The sequence below is a fragment of the Podarcis pityusensis genome, assembly GCF_964106645.2.
Source record: "Podarcis pityusensis genome assembly, chromosome: 5".
In the NCBI taxonomy this organism is placed as follows: Eukaryota; Metazoa; Chordata; class Lepidosauria; order Squamata; family Lacertidae; genus Podarcis; species Podarcis pityusensis.
In genome coordinates this window covers 56,114,032-56,133,375 of record NC_138032.1, presented here as the reverse complement: position 1 = coordinate 56,133,375, position 19,344 = coordinate 56,114,032, and the positions used below count along the sequence as shown (strand labels likewise).

At 40.9% G+C, this 19,344-nt stretch overlaps 1 protein-coding gene across 3 annotated transcripts in view; it reads right to left on the bottom strand.

The window, feature by feature from the left end:
• LHPP (phospholysine phosphohistidine inorganic pyrophosphate phosphatase) overlaps positions 1-19,344 on the bottom strand; it is a 113,523-nt gene that overhangs the window by 77,871 nt on the left and 16,308 nt on the right. For all 3 annotated transcript variants that reach the window (XR_013986360.1, XM_081005325.1, XM_081005324.1), the window contains exons 3-6: positions 16,722-16,875; positions 13,538-13,601; positions 11,615-11,707; positions 1,476-1,567 (exon numbers count right to left, since the gene is read on the bottom strand). Coding sequence is in view for 2 of the 3 variants with exons in the window: in XM_081005325.1 (XP_080861451.1) it covers positions 1,476-1,567; positions 11,615-11,707; positions 13,538-13,601; positions 16,722-16,875 (403 nt within the window). In the remaining variant the exon portion in view is untranslated. The remainder of the gene's footprint in view (positions 1-1,475; positions 1,568-11,614; positions 11,708-13,537; positions 13,602-16,721; positions 16,876-19,344) is intronic.

Here is a 19,344-nt window from a genome sequence, read left to right as displayed (position 1 = left end):
GAGCTGCTTGCCAAGTGGTGAAAGGAGATACAATTTGCACAAAAGGTCTTAAGAGCCCAATGTACATGCAAAGCTCTGCACTAGGCCCCTTGTACCTAGCCACTGTACGGATGCACAAAGCCCAATGTTAGCACACTTAAGCACTAAAGTACATAGATGGGTATGAAGCTGGCTTTTTCAGACCTCTATGGTCCATCAGTGTACTGTATATACTGGCTGGCAGTGGCTCCCCAGGGTTTCAGCTCTACCAGGAAATGTTGGGGATTGAACCTGGAACCTTCTGCATCCAAGGCAGATAATCTACCACTGAGCTACAGCCCTTCAAAAATGCAAGGAACTATAGTGTGAAGGTGTTTTTACTTTCCAGTCTGCTTGGGAAGTCAGGGCAGGGACTTCTTCACTTGCCACAGAAAAGAGCTAGCAGTATTCCAAAGTGCAGGGCTACAATGACAGTGTGTTTTTCATGTCATTTGCGAGGAAGAAGGAATCTAATGCTTGTCCTATCATAATCTGATGGCTTCCCTTAGATCACATTCATCATTATTGTAGAGCTTTATAGGTGCAATGTGGAGCTTTATAGGTGCAATGTGGGTGGCCTCTGCACAGAAGCAATTAGAATTTGGTTGAATTGTTTAGGTTTTCATAGGAAATAATGGGGAACAAGGACTGAAAAGCAGCTAGCTACAAGTTGTCTTGAGTAAGCTGTTATCACTTTTGATGAAAGCAAACAAAGTTCATGCCCAGAATCTCACATATCACACTTTATTTTTCCTTTTTTTTTTTTTTTTACAATCTCTACATATTTGTAGTATGAATTAGATGGTTCCCAGCTGAAAAGTGTGATGTTACAGCTGTGGAATCTGTGTTTTGACCAGTACTATAGGGCAAAACATGTTAGATGAAAAACTGAAGGCTCTTAACTCCATGTTTTCAGGAAGATAAGGAAACAGCATTTGCAGAACAGAATCAGTGGTCAAGGATATACTTTGCATGCAACAGGTTCCAGGTTCAATTCCCAGAAGCTCCAGGTAGGGTTAGGAGATAACCCAGCATGATACCCTAGTGACCCGCTGCCAATCAGTGCAGAAGGACCAATGGTTTAACTCAGCCTAAAGCAGCTTCCTATATTGTCACATTCTTTCAAATGGATGTTGAAAAACCTTTCCAGTCAAAAGAGATTTTGGCTGTAGATGTTTGTGTTCTAAAGTATTAAGATGGCACATGGCTCAATGGTAAGAATGTGGACTTTGTGGGAACTCCAATCCAAAATGAGACCTGGCAGACGATGCATTTCAACATCCTATTTCACAAAATGACCTATTTCTTCTCCTATTATAAATCCATGCATTAAAAGCATACCATAGCTTCATAAAGACAGGGATTGAGTCAGAGAAGGTAAATCACAAGCCACTGTTATATCCTGTGTTTCCATCGTCATCTGCATAGAATGTAACGCATATTTAATGTGCACTGACCTGTACTTTCCAGTCCGTACTTGTAGAGCTCTCATACCGCAATGCTGGGCACCTCCAACATCATTTACAATATCATCCCCAATCATGATGGCCTGTCACAGCAATGAAATACAGACAAAAGTGGTGTCAAGTGCATTTGATTCCTGTCATACTTCATCTTCCTTGACATAATAAACTGCTTGATTTGATGTTTAATACAGCCATCATACAAATTAAACAAGATAATATTGTCACCGTATTGATTAAAAGTCAGCTCACCTTGAATATAATTCATCCTCTACCTATGAGGCAAGCACTATACATCCAGGCAATTTGAAAACCATCAGAGAAGTCAACATGCTTTTGAGACAATGCAATGGTATGCTAACATTTCAAGACGTTCCCATCGTATCTTTCAGTTACTAAGTGGTTAAATGGCACAGCTTTATTTCATTGTAACCACAGCCTGTAGGCCTAGATCTATCTATACCAATAGTACTGTGTGCTTTCCATTGCTACCTAATAGAGAAATATTGCTCACTATGCAATGGCAATTAATTGCATATTGCTGAGTTGGTTGCGGAGTTAGTTACAGAGTGGTGGGCTTTAGGGGAACAGAAAATGTATTATGAGTGGCAGTGTCTCTCTTGGTGATGGTTCCTGTTATTTGTTTTTAAAATATAACTAAATGTTAAGGGGGTGGGGAAAATGTGACTCTAGATTTTGCAAAGCCCATCAAACTGTTTGCTGAAGATTTCCTCTGATCATGATATTCAAGTTTAGCAGGTTTCATTTTATGTGAAAAACAATACTCAACACTTCTCCCTTGAAAACATCTGTACAGCAGTGGATGAAGTACAGCTACAGTTGCATCATGTGTGAGACAGAGCAGGCAGATTTGTCATGCTGTCATAAGAGCCAGTTGCTAACTGCATGATGATCAAAATGCCTTAGTATGCATAGATGAGCTGTCCCTAATCCAGCTCTCTGTGTCCTGCCCCTGCCCAATTTGATAATGCATAGAATCAGTTGCATCAGTGGCTGCTCCAGCTGTTCTGGTACCATTCTAAGCTGACATGTCATCCAGGTCTCTTTCCATCACATCCAGTGCTTTTTTTCTAGAAAAAGAGGTGCAGGTACTCACAATGAAGTTGTTACAGTAAGTGCCACACTTTTTAACAACAACAAAAAGAGGTGCTGGTACTGTGTACCCTTGAGTACCTCCCCGGGAAAAACACTGATCACTGCCATATCAAAAGGCTATCGTAATATACCATCACAGAAGTTGATCACTATGCTGGCTTCCTCAAAATATACCTATTCTAAAACAGATTGAGAATATATTACAAATGATTAGGATCCAGTATCAGATTTTCTGGAATTATGTCATGTAGAAAGGTGAGGAGACAATTCAACTTACTGACACAAACATAATAAAAAAAATCCTTCCAGTAGCACCTTTAAGACCAACTAAGTTAGTTCTTGGTATGAGCTTTCGTGTGCAAGCACACTTCTTCAGATACACTGAAACAGAAGTTGCCAGATCCTTCTATATAGTGAGAAGGTGGGGAGGGGTATTACTCAGAAGGGTGGTGGGAATGGGAGATTGGCAGATAGCTGGGATGAGCCTGCTGACGACTCTTAACGACTGTAATGGGTCTTAGAGGAAAAGGCAAGGGGTGAGAAGGTGAGAAATGGCTTAGTCATGTATAATGGGATAAGAATCCAATGTCTTTGTTCAAACCAGGTCTCTCCAGGTCTCTCCTTCTCACCCCTTGCCTTTTCCTGTAAGACCTATTACAGTCGTTAAGAGTCGTCAGCAGGCTCATCTCAGCTATCTGCCAATCTCCCATTCCCACCACCCTTCTGAGTAATACCCCTCCCCACCTTCTCACTATATAGAAGGATCTGGCAACTTCTGTTTCAGTGTATCTGAAGAAGTGTGCTTGCACACGAAAGCTCATACCAAGAACTAACTTAGTTGGTCTTAAAGGTGCTACTGGAAGGATTTTTTTTATTTTGACTATGGCAGACCAACACGGCTACCTATCTGTAACTGACACAAACATTGCATTTTTAATGCTCGTTTTCTTTCAAGCCCTGCATTCCAGTCATACCAAATGGAATTTTACTTTGATAGAACAAGTACCATGATCTGCTGTCAGTTCTATCATAAAGAAGGGGCATTATTCCCAAATCATTTAGGATTTAAAAAATCATTGGCAAGAAGCCTGACTCAGGCTATCATCTTGCAGGAAGCTATCTTGGCTTGATTACCAGTAGATTTTAATAATTGCTGGATCCAGGAATTAAAGAGGTCTGGCACCATCTTTACACCCCAAGCTGTGATTAAATTCTAACACTTGCTAGGTCCAGGGATTAATTGGAGTGGTCTGGCACCCACAAACTCATAATAGTATATTATTTGGCATTTATGTGAAAGTTAGGGGCAATGGATCTAATTCCAGGCCTAGCTGCATGTAACTAAAGTCCCCAAATGAGGGACTTTGGCTGCATTTTACATTGGCTCCAGAACTCATTGCTCAGCTGGGGAGTTGGATACCTATGATCACACAATCCTATTTTTATAATTACTTCTTACTAGTAGGGATCAAAGTAATTAAGCAGCAACTGGAACCAACAGCAGTAGGCAAGAATGAAGTGGCAGCAGCTGTTGGTATTCTTGTCTCCACTACAATTTTTATGCAGATTTCATAGAAAGCTGCATAATTCAGTAGCATAAGTAGGAATCTTGATTTAACAACTGAGTGTTCAAATGTGGTTGTTGTTTCAAAATGGAAATTTCAAATTTAATGGATTTTGGAAACAATTGCGTGACTTGCTCAGCTCCAGGTCAGGGCCAAGTTCCCTTCCACTAAACCAGGAGCCTATGCCTAGGCAGTTGTTTTGTTTGCTATCAAATGTTTAAGGAAACACAGTTTTCCAGTGGTTTATAAAGCTTCAAGGAAGATGCTTGCAAAATGAGGGGCCTAAAAAGGATCAAATCCCTTGCTGCAATTAACTGGGGCATTTGATTATTGGTGAAGTATTCCTCTCTGTCTCTAAAAAGAAGTTTTCATGCGAGAAGACCATCCACATTGAAAGTGCAGCTGCACATGAGCAGCAGTGCCTATCCAGGCCAGCTTGTGGCATACGCATACAAAAATGTACTCCAGCCCCCTGGGATTTCACAGATTTACTATCGGTGAAGGGCAATAATCACTAAAGGAGGAGCAATTATTCCCAAATCATTTAGGATTTAAAAAATCATTGGCAAGAAGATAGAGGTCAAGAGGTGCACTGTCAAGGGAAATAAAAAACTCTACCTGTCAAACCTAGGTTTAACTTCCTCTCTGACTGCAATATACTAAGGTGGGGGGGGGGGGACAGGCAGAGAGAGATGGAGGGGGGGGAGAGATAAAACCGAAAGGTCACATGCCTGCTGAAGGCCAGAATTAAAAGATCTCCAGTTTGTCCACAGATTTTACACAGGGAGTACAGTTATTTTGTTCAATTAGCATGAGGAAATCTTTAAAAATTAACTAAAAATCCTATTATAGACTTAGAAGGTGCCGCAAGAGGCAAAATGACATTGAAGGCTACAGAAATAAGAGATGTGTCACAAAAGGAAGACAACCATAGATGGGTGTTTTCCTTGAGATAGTGGTTGTTATAAAATTGCAGTACACATATCCTTGTTTTCTTGTGACCAGTGGACCAACGAGCTGTGGAAAGCCAATATTGGAATACTCACTTTGGAAAGCATGAGAATGATCACCAGAAGATGAGGATGTATATAAGAGGTCCAAATAATATGGACTAGTATGGCCAAAGAGCAAAGAGTCCCAAACTCTGCTTATTCGTAAAACTTACTAGCGGCCTTGAATCAGGCATTCTGTCACAACCTACAGTGGTGCCCCGCAAGACGAATGCCTTGCAAGACGGAAAACCCGCTAGACGAAAGGGTTTTCCGTTTTTCGATGCGCTTCGCAGGATGAATTTCCCTATGGGCTTGCTTCGCAAGACGAAAATGTCTTGTGAGTCTTGAGATTTTTTTCCGCTCCCCCCCCTTTTTCTAAGCCGCTAAGCCGCTAATAGCCTTTTAGCAGCTAATCTGCTAATCCGCTAAGCCTTTAATAGCCGCTAAACCGCTAATAGCGCTAATCCGCTAAACCGCTAATAGGGTTGCTTCGCAAGACGAAAAAACCGCTAGACGAAGAGACTCGCGGAACGGATTAATTTCATCTTGCGAGGCACCACTGTAATCTCTTAAATGTAGCAGGGAGAAAAGTGGCAGCAACTGTCAATCATCTCACACACTTAAAAAAGGCCAAATAAGCAATGGTTAATAATCAAAGTTCAAGAATGAATACTCAATAAAGCCCCTCCTGCCTTTTCCTTTGCAAGGCTTAGTACCTGTGGCATTGTTTTTTTGCGGCCGGGGGGGGGGGGATGATTCTATCTAATTGGAGTTCTATCTACCTGGAGTTTTATCTGTCTGGCAGAACAAAGGTTGCCATTTTTAAACCACTAGGAACATTTCAAATTTTGAGAGTGTGCTGTCACAAAATGGCTGCCATTGGGGTATGGTGTAATATAACACAGTTGTCATGTGAATCTGGCATAACACAAAATTACACAGTACTGTCATGGTGAAGCATTCCCCATAACTCTATTTCTAGACAGTGGTACCTCGGGTCACATACGCTTCAGGTTACATACGCTTCAAGTTACAGACTCCGCTAACCCAGAAATATTACCTCAGGTTAAGAACTTTGCTTCAGGATGAGAACAGAAATCTTGTTCTGGCGGCCTGGCAGCAGCGGGAGGCCCCATTAGCTAAAGTGGTGCTTCGGGTTAAGAACAGTTTCAGGTTAAGAACGGACCTCCGGAACGAATTAAGTACTTAACCCGAGGTACCACTGTACCAGAAAAGGCTGAGCATGTTGAACTTCTGTCTGCCACACAGCTGTTAAAGGCGCAATATCCTAGTTTTTCCTCAGTGCCAATCCTAAACCAAAGTGTAGGCCACCCCATTAAACACAAAGATACTTACTGGTATCTAATTTCCCTCATTGGCTAAAGCCAGTTACAGGTGGGAGCAGCCAGGCTGGCTCATTCCACAGAAATTGCTTTGAAGGGTACCTGTGCATTTGGCTTCATAACTTTATTTCTAGGAGGGCGAGAGACTGGCTATGCAAGGCAGACATACAATGAAGTAACAGGGTGGCTCTGAGCATTTACCAAGCCCAGGAATTCGCTTACAGTACCAGAATGTGCCACACAATCATTCCAATGCATAAATTCAATTCTGGTTCCCACGTCCCAAGCTTTCTTTGATGGATTGACCTTAATTTTGGGGGAGGGGGAGCCTATTTGTTGCTGCATTATTAAATAATTAGGAGTCAGAAATCCTCGCTGGTCTACTGGAACTTACCCAGATCTGCTACTAGTCCTGGTTCTACCTTCTACTTGCACCTGGCGTACATCATTCACAACTAGATAAACCAATGGTCTGACTCAGTATAAAACAATTTACTGTGTGTTTATCTACGCACGAGTCCAAGATCATTCCAGCTTTCCAATCTTCTATTACCATTGAGAAAGCAGCAGCTCAGGTGTGTTGTCATTGGTTTAAAATAATATTGCTCTTGATGTATCTGCTAAGGTACCTGGACAAAAATAGGGTGGCAAAACAGGAGGCTACACCACTTGCTGACTGAAGAGCTGTGAGGCAGGGCCAGAGTGATGTTTACCTGTCCTTCCATGCTAGTTTACTCCCATGCCACCAGTGTGCATGCAGCACTCCAGCTCAGTGAGAAAACATAAAGCCACTATTCATACTCTCAAGTTTTCAACCAGCCTCACATTTGTGGATTGTTTCTGTTTTTCAATGATATCCAGGATGTACTGCACCAAGCAGAGGTTTCTAACTAGGCAAATCGCCTTCTTGCTTTTAGTGCAGCATAATGACATTGGGACAAGGTGGGAAAGTTGCCTCATGGACCCATGGGAACGAGGGATGCATTCTTATGCACCATTTCATACCTATATTTGGCACTATCAGAATCAGGAATTTGCAACTACCAGTAGTTTATGCACTCTTGTGTGACCCATTGCAACTCCCATTAGAGCAGGACAATTTGCTTCAGATAGACCTTTTTATGATGACATTAAAGTACTGGAACCTTAACATTATTTAGGTTTTAGCGTAATACAGTAAAAATCACCCACTGTTACAGCAGTCCTAAAACATATGAATTAGGCTATTTCAGTAACCTTTAAAGATGTGTTATTCTTTGTCATATTACTGAATCATAAGAAGGGGCAGGTTACCTCTAAGAGGTTTAAATTTCCTTTCTATTAAAGTAATACCAGCAATCTGGTTTTTTTTCTAGGCTATTGAGGAAAGGTTAAAATGAAAATTGGACTTTAGGGAGTACCTTCTATTCCAAGAGCAGGTTGAAAACATCTCAGCTGTAGCAAGCAAAGTCAGGTTCTCTTTACAAAGCAGTTATCAAGGGAAATGACTGGTGATAACTTTATTGATTAAAGAAACTCCAAAAAATTCAAACTTTAGCCACTGTCTAGCTCTGCCGCAGTGAAACAGTTTAAGACATTGCAGTGGCAAAATGAAGAAAGGTGGGGGAAAGCCCACTGTAATGTTTGATAAAGCACAGATGGGAATTTACAATGATTTAATGATACAGCTAATTTTATATTTAAGTGCAATACATAAATGGGCCTGAACAATTTTATGAGGTGAATGTCAGCATGCTAGGCCCTTTTTTATCATCCTAGGCAGATACCAACACGCGCAACAACCCTTGCATGCATGAACAGACAAGCTCGATGTACTAGATAAAACTGTCAGCTATTTCCCCCCAAATCACAATGATTATGGCTGCATTCTTGAGCCATTCCTTGTGGCTGCTTCGCGTGTGAAAGATAATCTATGTGTAGGGTGGGGGGATGTGTACAAAATACATGCATTGCTCAGGTGAAAAGAACACGTCTGTCTGTTTCACAGCAAGTAAGTTGAGCCTCAAACAACTGGTATTCACTATCTCTGACAGTGGAGGTAGAATCCACTGTCCCTCCATGAATCTGATCCCTCCATGAATATGTCTAATCCTCTTTTAAAGCCATCCAGGTTGGTGGTCATTGCTGCAAGTTCCATTGTTTATATACCTTATAACCTTTCTTTTATATGTCCTGAATCTTCCAGCATTCAGCATCACTGGACATCCACAAGTTCTGGTATTACAACAGAGGGAGAAAAAACTTTTCCCTATCTACTTTTTCCATACCATGTGTATTTCTATACATTCCTGTTGGAATTCTGAATGGGAGCACGTTTTGTTGCTGGTCCCTAATTAATTTCATCTCAGTCAACCATTAAAAAAATGGAAACAAACACTGTGAGGCACTGAGACATCTTTCTGGGTAGTACAAGCCAAGCACAACAAGGAAGAGCCATCTCCTTGTTAAGACAATGGAAATCTAAGCACAACACTACCAGCAATGGTTTCTCAAGTCTTGCCCTACTGAGCAGTCTGAATGCTAATGTTCCTATAGCACTACAGAGTTCAAAATAGCAGCATCTTGTTTCAGACACCTTTGCCTTCAAACACACTGAAGGCTCTGAATCACATACAGATGATATACTGGAGGGGACAGGGCTGGCAAACCCCCTCCCATTTATCCCAATTTTTGTTTACACCTGAGGAGGCTGAGTGTCTGAATAGGGTTTATATAGTTCCTGTGTTGCTTCCTTTTAAAACAACCAGATGCAAGTCCACTGAGCTTTTTCCTCAAAATCTGCCCACCTTTTCATCATATGTGTGTGGTGTTTTTAAAAAAATAAGTGGCAGTGTTTTCTGTTTTCTTTTTTGGTTCACTGGGCCCTTCAAACTGGGATTAATGGATTAGCACAAGTGGAATGCTGTGTTCGGTCCTGGCCATCTCATTACTAGAAAGATAGCAACAAATTGGAAAGAGCTTGGGGAAGAGTGGCAAAAACAGTTAAAAGTGCTTTAAGGATTGACTTGTGAAGGAAGATTACAAAAAGTGAAACATATAGCTTAGCTACGTGATAACTAGGAAAGAAGATCAGGATTAAAATCCAGGATCAGGATTTTAACAGACTGCTTGTCTTTAAAAAGGAAAAAGAAGTCACAGAGCAGCATTTTCAGGAACCCCTGGCAAAATAAGGGATAAAAAGCCATTTTTTAAAAAAAAAATAGTATGACTAAATGCCATAAAAAGCTTTCTTTCATTTATATGTCTGCCTGTGTGGGGAAGGATTCTATAGGATTTTGTATCACAGGAATAATTACCTCTACTGTTATTTACTGTGGTCAAAGCCACACCATTTGGACAATGTTAGGGCACATGATGGTTGCAGTGAGCAAAATAAGATTAACAAATGAAAGTGCAGAACACTGGCAAGACAACTCTCTTTCTGCAATTTCAAAATCAGATAAACAACTGGTATAAAAAAGCCACACAAACAACTGTGGGAAACACAGGCTACAGGCTTTGAGGTTGTATTGGCGGTAGAATAATGACTTTGTATTGAAATGACCTCCGTGCAGTTGCTGAAGGGTTATATAATATTTATGAATATTCCATATAGAACTGTGTGAAGCTATCAGCACTATGGTTCGAGAGACAGCTGTGTGGTGCTGGTGGGGAAGCAGACAAGGAAGAAGGAAGAACTATATATCTATTTATTAAGTTTATAGACCACCTTATCTTTCAAGGATCTCAAGGTGGTGTGCCTTCTCTTCCCCATTTCATCCTCACAACAACCCTGTGAGGTAGGTTAGGTTAAGAGACGCTGACTGGTCCAAGGTCACCCACTGAGCTTCATGGCTGGGTGGGGATTCGAACCCTGGTTTCGCAGGTCATAGTCCAACACTCTAACCGTTTTGCCACACTACCATAGTGCCAGACAGTTGTAAGACTCTGTGTGTGCGTAAATGCGACTAAACAACAACTGTGTATAAAAGGGGGTCAACGTGTTCCCGAATGTTAGAATGTAAGAGAGAATAAACAGGGAATGGATACAGAAGGCACACACACTCAAAAAAGAAGAACTTTGGAATGTGATATAAAAGGAAAAGCTTCCTTTGATTTCAAATTCCAAAGTCTGATATTTTCAAAATTAGAATGAACATCACCCTTCTAAAATCTATTTAAGGGACAATCATCCAACAGACAACTGAGCCTCGATGACTTACTATTTCTTCTCAATGCCTATATTCTATAATACGATAAAACAAACAAAGCATGAAATACAGGGTCAGAGCATCAGCTCTAGGTTCTAAGACACAACACATGCTGTTGTTTTTCTTTATATCATCCAAACCACTGGATGGAATTATTATCTTGTAATTCATAACTCTTATTCCTTCCAAGTGAAAGTTTGTGCTGTCGCAGGAGGACTTATACCACTGGCTTAAACTGGAGCCAGGGCATGTTTTTCCTCCAACTTCTGTATAACATGATAGAGTAAATTAAAAGGCTATGGCACATAAAAGAAAAGCAGTATAATATTATTGTCTTAAACGTGTTTAAGAACTTAATTGCTTTTAAATCTGAAACAATACTGAAGACTGCTTTGGGAGAGAAATGTATTGTATGAAAGCTTGGGGAGAAAATAGTTGGAAGTGATAGTTGTAATGATGGCCACCAGCTTTACTTAAAGGAGTCCTCATCTCCATTATCCAATGAAGAGGAATCTGGTCCCTGACAGACATGAGCTAGTGGATCCTACAATGTCAAAACTCACTCAAGATTTGGTAAAGATAAGAAGTCATTTTTTTAAATTGCATTCTGCACTATGAATGTATTCAAGCAAATACTCTATGGCCAACTCATCCTTTAAAAAGTGGGGTGGAGGAAGTAAAGGAAAATAAAAGAAACTAAACAGTACCCAACTCATGTGAGTAATCTCCATGAGTGAGCAATTTAACATGGGAACCATGCAATTTTTCTTTTCACAGAAGAGGAGCAGAAGTTCTTTGTGAGTTCGCAGTTCCCATGTTATACCACCTTTTGTGAAAGTAGATGGTTTGATTATATTTTCCCTTCCAAACCACCCCCTGGAGGTATTGCTAGAATCGGCGCAGATGGTATTAATCAAGAAAGCTTACCTGGTGTGGTTCAATGCCCATTTCTTTCAAGGCTGACTGGAAAAACATTTTGGCTGGCTTTCCCACCACCTCCGCTTGAATATCGCATGCATACTAGACGAGAAAACAAAATTAACACGGTTAACTTTCAAAACAAAGGTGTCTTATTGATTTACACACAAATAAGGCACATCATCATCATCATCATAGTCATGTGTAAATAATTGTGCAATTTTCCAATGTACACCTATATTTTTTGGTAATAAGCCTAACATGTTCTTTGAAACTATCCAGAAATTGGGTTTGTTTGTTTGTTTGTTTTTGTTTTTTTAAAAAAGCTATGAGTTTCTGTGGGCTACTTGAAAAGAATGTAATGGTATCACAAAAAGTAGCATATAACAGGCATGCTGCAATTGATAGAAACAGTCTCTTCATGCTTTGGCTCATTGCTGACATACCACTACTAACATAGCCTGCCTTTTTCTTTCAAGCTACTTGCAGCCTAATCTTTCAAAGATGCAAGTGCATGCCTACAGACTCTGGCACATACTCTGGTGAGAATTACATGCTATGTGCAGCATGGGAACACTGCCTTGAGTTCCTCTCCCTCACAATTGTGGAGGAACACTCACTCTGTGATAGGAGCATTATTATCACAGTGAGTTCTCCTGTTTCCATTTCTCTTTACTGGCCACCACTGACAACGGCAAGGTGGCACCATCACAGGAGCAATACGTTTCCAACCACAATTGTGTTGTGCGTTTTTGTAAATTAAGGTCAAAGGCTATGGTTAAGGATATTTTATTTATTTATGCATTTATATGCCACCCTTCAATACAAACATTCCCAAGGCAGCTCAGAACAATACAGGTCAACAACAATAATAAATTCAGCAACAGCAAAATAATACAAAAATTGAAGGAAATTAAGGTCAGCAGATAAAAGTAGCAACAAATGAGGCCTTTCCAAATGAAGACTTGAAATCTTGGGGAAATTAAGAGGTAGGCGCTTGGCAAGCCACCTTCGAGGAGGCAACAGGCTTTTGTGCTACATTATTTGCTAAAGCACTGTCACAGCTCACAGGTGATATGGACTGCTGCTATAAAGATAGACAAGTATAGCACATGGGCCCCCACAACACCACTGTCTTTGCATGCCGTCTTCCATCCATATATTGGCATTTTTAGGGATCATAAAACCCATTCGGAAGTTTTAGAACCTTGTCAGTTGTTAACATATAAAATTGATGAGCTACCTCCCTGCCCACTTCTTAGCTCTGCCCCTCAGTTTGTGAAATGCATTTACAGTGGTGCCTCGCAAGACAAAATTAATCCGTTCCGCGAGTGTCTTCGTCTAGCGGTTTTTTCATCTTGCGAAGCAACCCTATTAGCGGCTTAGCGGATTAGCGCTATTAGCGGTTTAGCGGCTATTAAAGGCTTAGCGGCTTAGCTGCTAAAAGGCTATTAAAGGCTTAGCGGCTTAGATAAAGGGGGGGGAAAGCGAAAAAAAATCTCAAGACTCGCAAGACATTTTCGTCTTGCAAAGCAAGCCCATAGGGAAATTCGTCTTGCGAAGCAACTCAAAAACGGAAAACCCTTTCGTCTAGCGGGCTTTTCGTCTTGCGAGGCATTCGTCTTGCAGGGCACCACTGTACTCCTAAGCTTTACAGAGCAAAAGGTTCCAAAGTAAATGAGAGAGCTGTGCATTGTTCTTACGGCTGAATATATTTACTCTCCTCCAAATAATCAGCACCACCAAAGTAACAAGGACTTTTTAAAACGTTTATTTCCAAAAAAAGGGGGGCCAAGAAAGACAGAGACCCACTTGCAATTTCTAATATAAGAAACCTCTATCCAATTGTGTCCACATGCTGATCAATACAAACGAATGCGGTTGTGCAGTGCGATGCTTGCAATAAACATATCCCTTTGAACTATAAAATACCTCCAATGCCTTCATATATGCCCCAACGTCAAGTTTTAAGCCATCTGTTTCTTTATAATAACGCCTGGAAATGAAAAGGTTAAAATTAGATTCAAGTATTTTTAGATCTTAAGAACATACAAATAGCTTCGCTGGATCAAACCAAAGGCCCATCTAGTCCAGCATCCTGTTCCCTATAAGGAAGCCTGCAAGAAACACATTTGCGCAGTGGCACCCTCCCCACTTGTGCTCCTCAGCACCTGGCATTCAGAAGGTTACCGCTTCCAGTACTGGAGACAATACACAGACATCCTGACCAAGAGTCCCTGATAACTTCACCTTCCATGAACTAATTTGGTGTGTTCGCTATGGTTGCTTTTGACAAAAATGTGAGAGAAGTGGGAGGCCTGGTCTCTTGTCCAGTTGAGTCCTATGACATTATTATTATTATTATTATTATTATTATTATTATTATTACTACTACTACTAAATACTACTACTAAATGGGTGTATATGCCACCAAGATGGTGGCAATAAGCCATAACTCCCTTCTGTACATACACACCATAAACACTCTTTCTTCTTCCATTTTAAGTGAAGAATCTCACTGACTAGCCAAACCAGAAACACAAGATTAAGTGGTCTGGGGGTTTGCCACCTAAGCTGACCAATTATTTTAACCATGTTTCTTTAGAAATGCTGAGGTAGAACTTACTCCAAATAAACTATGCTCAGGAATGAAGCCAGGGCCTTTCTTTTAGTGAATATTCAGAATCTTATTTAGCATATTTCTTTTCTAGAAATAGTAAGAGAGACAATCAGTATAAGGCAAGTGTTTTCTTTCAAGTCCCAAGACAGATAGGTAGAGAGCAGAAATGTATAGGATGAGCAGTCAGATAAGATTTTATGCTTTATCCTTCTGCCATTTTCGATTATTCAGCATAGCCTCTCTTTAAAATGACCACTTGACCTTTGCTAGAACAGCCATTAACCTTCTATAGTCTAGCGTAAACAGCTTAATTTTCTGACAGTGGCATGACAGAAGAAATTACAAAGCCAATTCCCACTCTCAGCCCAAAACAGATGCTAAATGTAAATCACTCCAGTTTCACAAGGAGAGCATTCTGCTCCAGTAAGTCTAATGCTCTGGGTTTCTAAGTGAGCACACTAAAACTTCAGCTGAAAGAATGCTAGTTTATTTCTTCAAAGTAATTTTTAAGAAGTGAACTCTATCTATACTTTTCTGTTTTAGAGAGAGAGAGAGAGAGAGAGAGAGAGAGATTTCTACTGAAATACCACATGAAAACAAATAACTGCTGAAAGCACTGCTGCTGCAAGCTAGATGCTACCACAGAAGCTCAATTTTGAATCAAAGCAAATTTAATGTCACCTTCTCACACAAAGCAAAGTAATCTCCTTTATGGAAGATGTTACAAGCCTAAAGAGGAGGTTTGAATTACAAAGGTCTTGTACACTTCATATTTCTGCAACATTTACTTCACTCCAAGTAAGACTTGGTCTGTTTCCCCAACACACTCAGAGGAAGTCAACAATCACAGCAGACCCCTACTTAGCTCCACTGAACTACCTGCATCACTACTCTGAGAAAGCCTTACAGCTGTTTAGAAATAAATCAAAGCTGCCTCCTATGGGACAGCTCCAAGGAATAAAACAAAATGGATGCACTCCGATACTGTCCAGTGCATTAAAAGCTCCAGCCATTGACCCATTTAGTAAACGGCACTGAATTCACTTGGGCTTTCTTCCAAGTAATCATGCTTAAGGGATCAAGGTGCACCACATTGAGATCAATGGGATACAAGGAGCTATCAGCCACATCAAAGAAGGTCCACTCAGAAGAAAGACCTACCAAGTTCACTGGGAGTTATTCTCTAAAGAATCAAGGTTAGAGGCACAGTCTTAAATCAGGGCTGCTGGGTGCCCAGTGTGTACATGCTCCCAGCAAGGTGCTCAAGAACGTGGTGGTAGAGCAGCTTCAGGTATGCTTGTATAAAACTGATTATCATTCTAGACCCATTTCAATGAAGTCTCAGCTTTAGTTGCTCTGGTTGATGACCTCTGTCAGGAAAAGGGCAGGGGGGAGGGCAAGCCTGTTGATTCTCCTTGACCTCTCCATGGCTTTGGACAGCATTGAACATGATACTGTCTGAGGGAGTTGGAGGCATGAGTTTAAAGTGGTTTTGCTCCTACCTGCAAGGACAATTTCAGAGAATAGCATAGGATGATTGGTGCTCAGCTCCCATGGAAGCTTTCTTGAGGGATCCCATGTTATTTAACTTCTATATGAGGCTGCTGTCATCAGGGGGTTTGGAGTGAGGTGTTATTAGTATGTTCATAGTGGGTTGCATTTCCCATGAAGGAGAAACTGTGTTGTTTGTGGAGCTCCTGGAACCATCTTTGTCACTCAAGGCCCAGGTGGACTTGAGGATTAGGAGTACCTCTACGCAGATTCAGCTATTTCTAAATAGGGATAGCCTGGCCATAGTTACTCATGCTCTGGTAATCTCCAAACTGGATTACTGTAATGCAACCTACATGGGACTGCCCTTGAAGATGGTCCAGAAATTGCAACTAGTGAAAAAAATGCTGCTGCAAAAATGTTGGTAAGGACAGCAGTCCGCAAGCATATTACCCCTACTGAAAACAGTTACACTGGTTGAGAATTGCTTTTAGGGATCAGTACTTCTTTAGGATGGATATTAAGCAAAGCAACATAACAAAGAGATAGAGGGAGATAAAGGGCTGGGAATGATGTTGAAGCCCAAGAGCCTGTAGCTTATAAACATCCTAAATGGTGTGCAGCAAGTGTTAGGCAGTCTTAATAAAATTAGGCTGTGTTAGGTGCAAAACGGATTTCATGTTGTTCTAAAGGCTACTGAGACAGTTGCTGTTCTCCTGTGCTTTTAAAAATGGGAGCTAGAGGGGGGGGCGGAATACATGGTAGTCTTTGCAAACATACGTCTAATACGGAGCAATAACAGACAAAACCATGGGGAAAGAAGTTATTAAGAAGATAATGCAAAGAGCAGTGCAATAGTAGCATAATTCTCCCTAATTCTGGGCTTCAAAAAAGAAGTCAAAATACAGCAAAAGAACTTGAGGCTGGAAGGGGAAGCAAGCAGCACACATATATTTTTGGCATCCCCAATATTTCTGAGAACTATAAATAAATTGATTAACTTACCCTCTTCCTAGAGATATCAGAACTGGATTCTCCAAACCAATGAGCACTTGGAAGGCAGCATTAAGGTTTTTGTAAGAAAAGTTGTCTGCTGCATCACCAACCACCACACAGTTTGGGTTTGCTCTACCAATATCAGCAAATTCTGGGATAAGATCTAAGGGGCAGAAAAATCAAATTATTTCAGGAAGCCATATATTTGCTACCCTTTCTTCAACTTTTCATTGACTTATCACTGCTGTTCTGACTATTCTTTAGGGGGTGGGGGGAAGGCTGAACTACTCTGTCTGATACACCAAAAGTGAATTCAAGGATCTACACACCAAGAACTACATAGTCAAAATGGCACAACCCAGCCACAAGAGGGAGGTATCAGCAGGCTCACAGGATTCCAAAGGTTGCAGAAGCAAAAAAAATATTTAGGAAAAAACTATGATGAATGAAAACAACAACAACCAAACATCAATGAGGAGTGAACTTAGGTCACACTCACACCATACGTATAAAGCACTACAACACCACTTAAAATCAACAACATGGCTTCCACCCCCAAAGAATTGTGGGAGCTGTAGTTTTTTAAGGGTGCCAAGAGTTGGTCTCAGAGTGGCTTCACAATTCATCCCTCTTCACATGGAATTCTGGAAACTGTAGCTCTGTGAGGTGAAAAGGGGCTTCCTAACAACTCTCAGCACCCTTAACAAACTACAGAATTCTTTGATTGTTCAATGTGGTATTAATACCGCTTGAAATGTATTGTGTGAATGTAGCTGACTGACTGTTGTGGGGAAATAATGAAAAACAGGGTTGAGAGAATGGTATGGAACATTCTGGAAGACAGCATGACTGATCAGCTTCCTGAACTAAAGCATTCCACATGGCAATTCCACTTCTGTGTGTGCGCACGCCGTAAAACACAATGGAAGAACACTGGAAAGGAACTTGAAAAACCCAAGCAACCAAAACTTATAAATCAACAGCAGCTTGCCATCCACAGCCAATTCTTTCTGGATTTTGCTAGTGTGTATTCTGCAGGTGGCGCTGTGGGTTAAACCACAGAGCCTAGGATTTGCCGATCAGAAGGTCGTTGGTTCGAATCCCCATGACGGGGTGAACTCCCGTTGCTCAGTCCCAGCTCCTGCCAACCTAGCAGTTCGAAAGCACGAAGTGCAAGTAGACAAATAGATACCACTCCAACGGGAAGCTAAACAGCGTTTCCGTGCACTGCTCTGGTTTGCCAGAAGTGGCTTAGTCATGCTGGCCACATGACCCGGAAGCTGTACGCCGGCTCCCTCGGCCAATAAGGCGAGATGAGCGCAGCAACCCCAAAGTCATCTGCGACTGGACCTAATGGTCAGGGGTCCCTTTACCTTTATTCTGCATTACATGCTGCTAAATTCTGAAACATCGAAATCAAAATGTTCCCTTTTGATGTTACCTAACTGGCACACCTTTGTTGCGATACCAGTGTAAAATTATGCTTTATTCCAGTGAAACGCATCCTCATTCTGAGCACTTCTTTGCTAGCAGTGCAAGACCTAAGGTCAGGTCACAAGCCGCAGCACATCTCAGAATGCAGACACTTGATTGCTGGAGAACCAAGCAAGTGCATCTATGAGATTGCAAGCAGATAATCGTCATTTGGAATGAACTTGACACCCCAAAGTTGCAGCTCAGCATTTTTGTTATGTTTTTGGATGAAACTGAAGAACAAAAGTGTACATCAGCTGTATTTCCAAAAGTGACTCTTTTGAATTACAAGGCAAATTGGCATATCTGAAACCGTGGTCTTGATGGTGAAGAAGAAGAATTCAAGTTTTAAAAATGATGCTCAGATTAGAACTACTGTTGCATCAAGCCCTAGTCCTTATTTCACAAGGTCTCATTGTTTGTTCTGCCTATTTTCTGGGAAAACAAACAAAAACTCTGGAGAAATTTTATAGGTTGAGGGTCTGTATTACATTAATAAATGTATCAGTTGGCAGATCAGACTTTTTACCTCTTCAAACCCTTTTTTCTCCCCTGTAGTCACATGGCCTTTCTAGGACACCTTAGTGCCAATAGCCCTGCACTGCTGCAAACATGAATGAGCTTTTCTGAAACATGGAACCTTTTAAAAAAGCCCATTAGAAGAGCCCACTTGTGCTTGCAGTAGTACAGAACTCTTTGCACAAAAGCTTACATCCTGACACCATGTCCTAGAAAGACCAATGTTATCCACCACACACTGCATGGTCGCATGGTCTTCTAGAAATATGTGAGCTTTTGTGCTAAGGGCTTCATGCTGTTTAATAAAGTAAACACTTTATTTTTATAAATACCATATTAGGTTAAGGTCTGGTTAACTACAATAACAATTTTTCCATTTTTGGTAACGTTCTGTTTTGTTTTCAACATGGGTACTATTTATTGTTTCTTCTTTTTTTGTATCTTATCAAAGAAAAAGTACAAGTAAACCTTTCTGCTGCCCCCCACAAAATTTATTAGAGGTTCCCCATCCCATCTCTCCAAAGGCCACTTTACTTCATCTCCACCCTCTTCAAGCTGCCCAAAAACAGATGGGATCAAAAGGTTCAGCACAACACTAAATGAAATACATTTTACTGGAAAATACAATATGCCCAATATG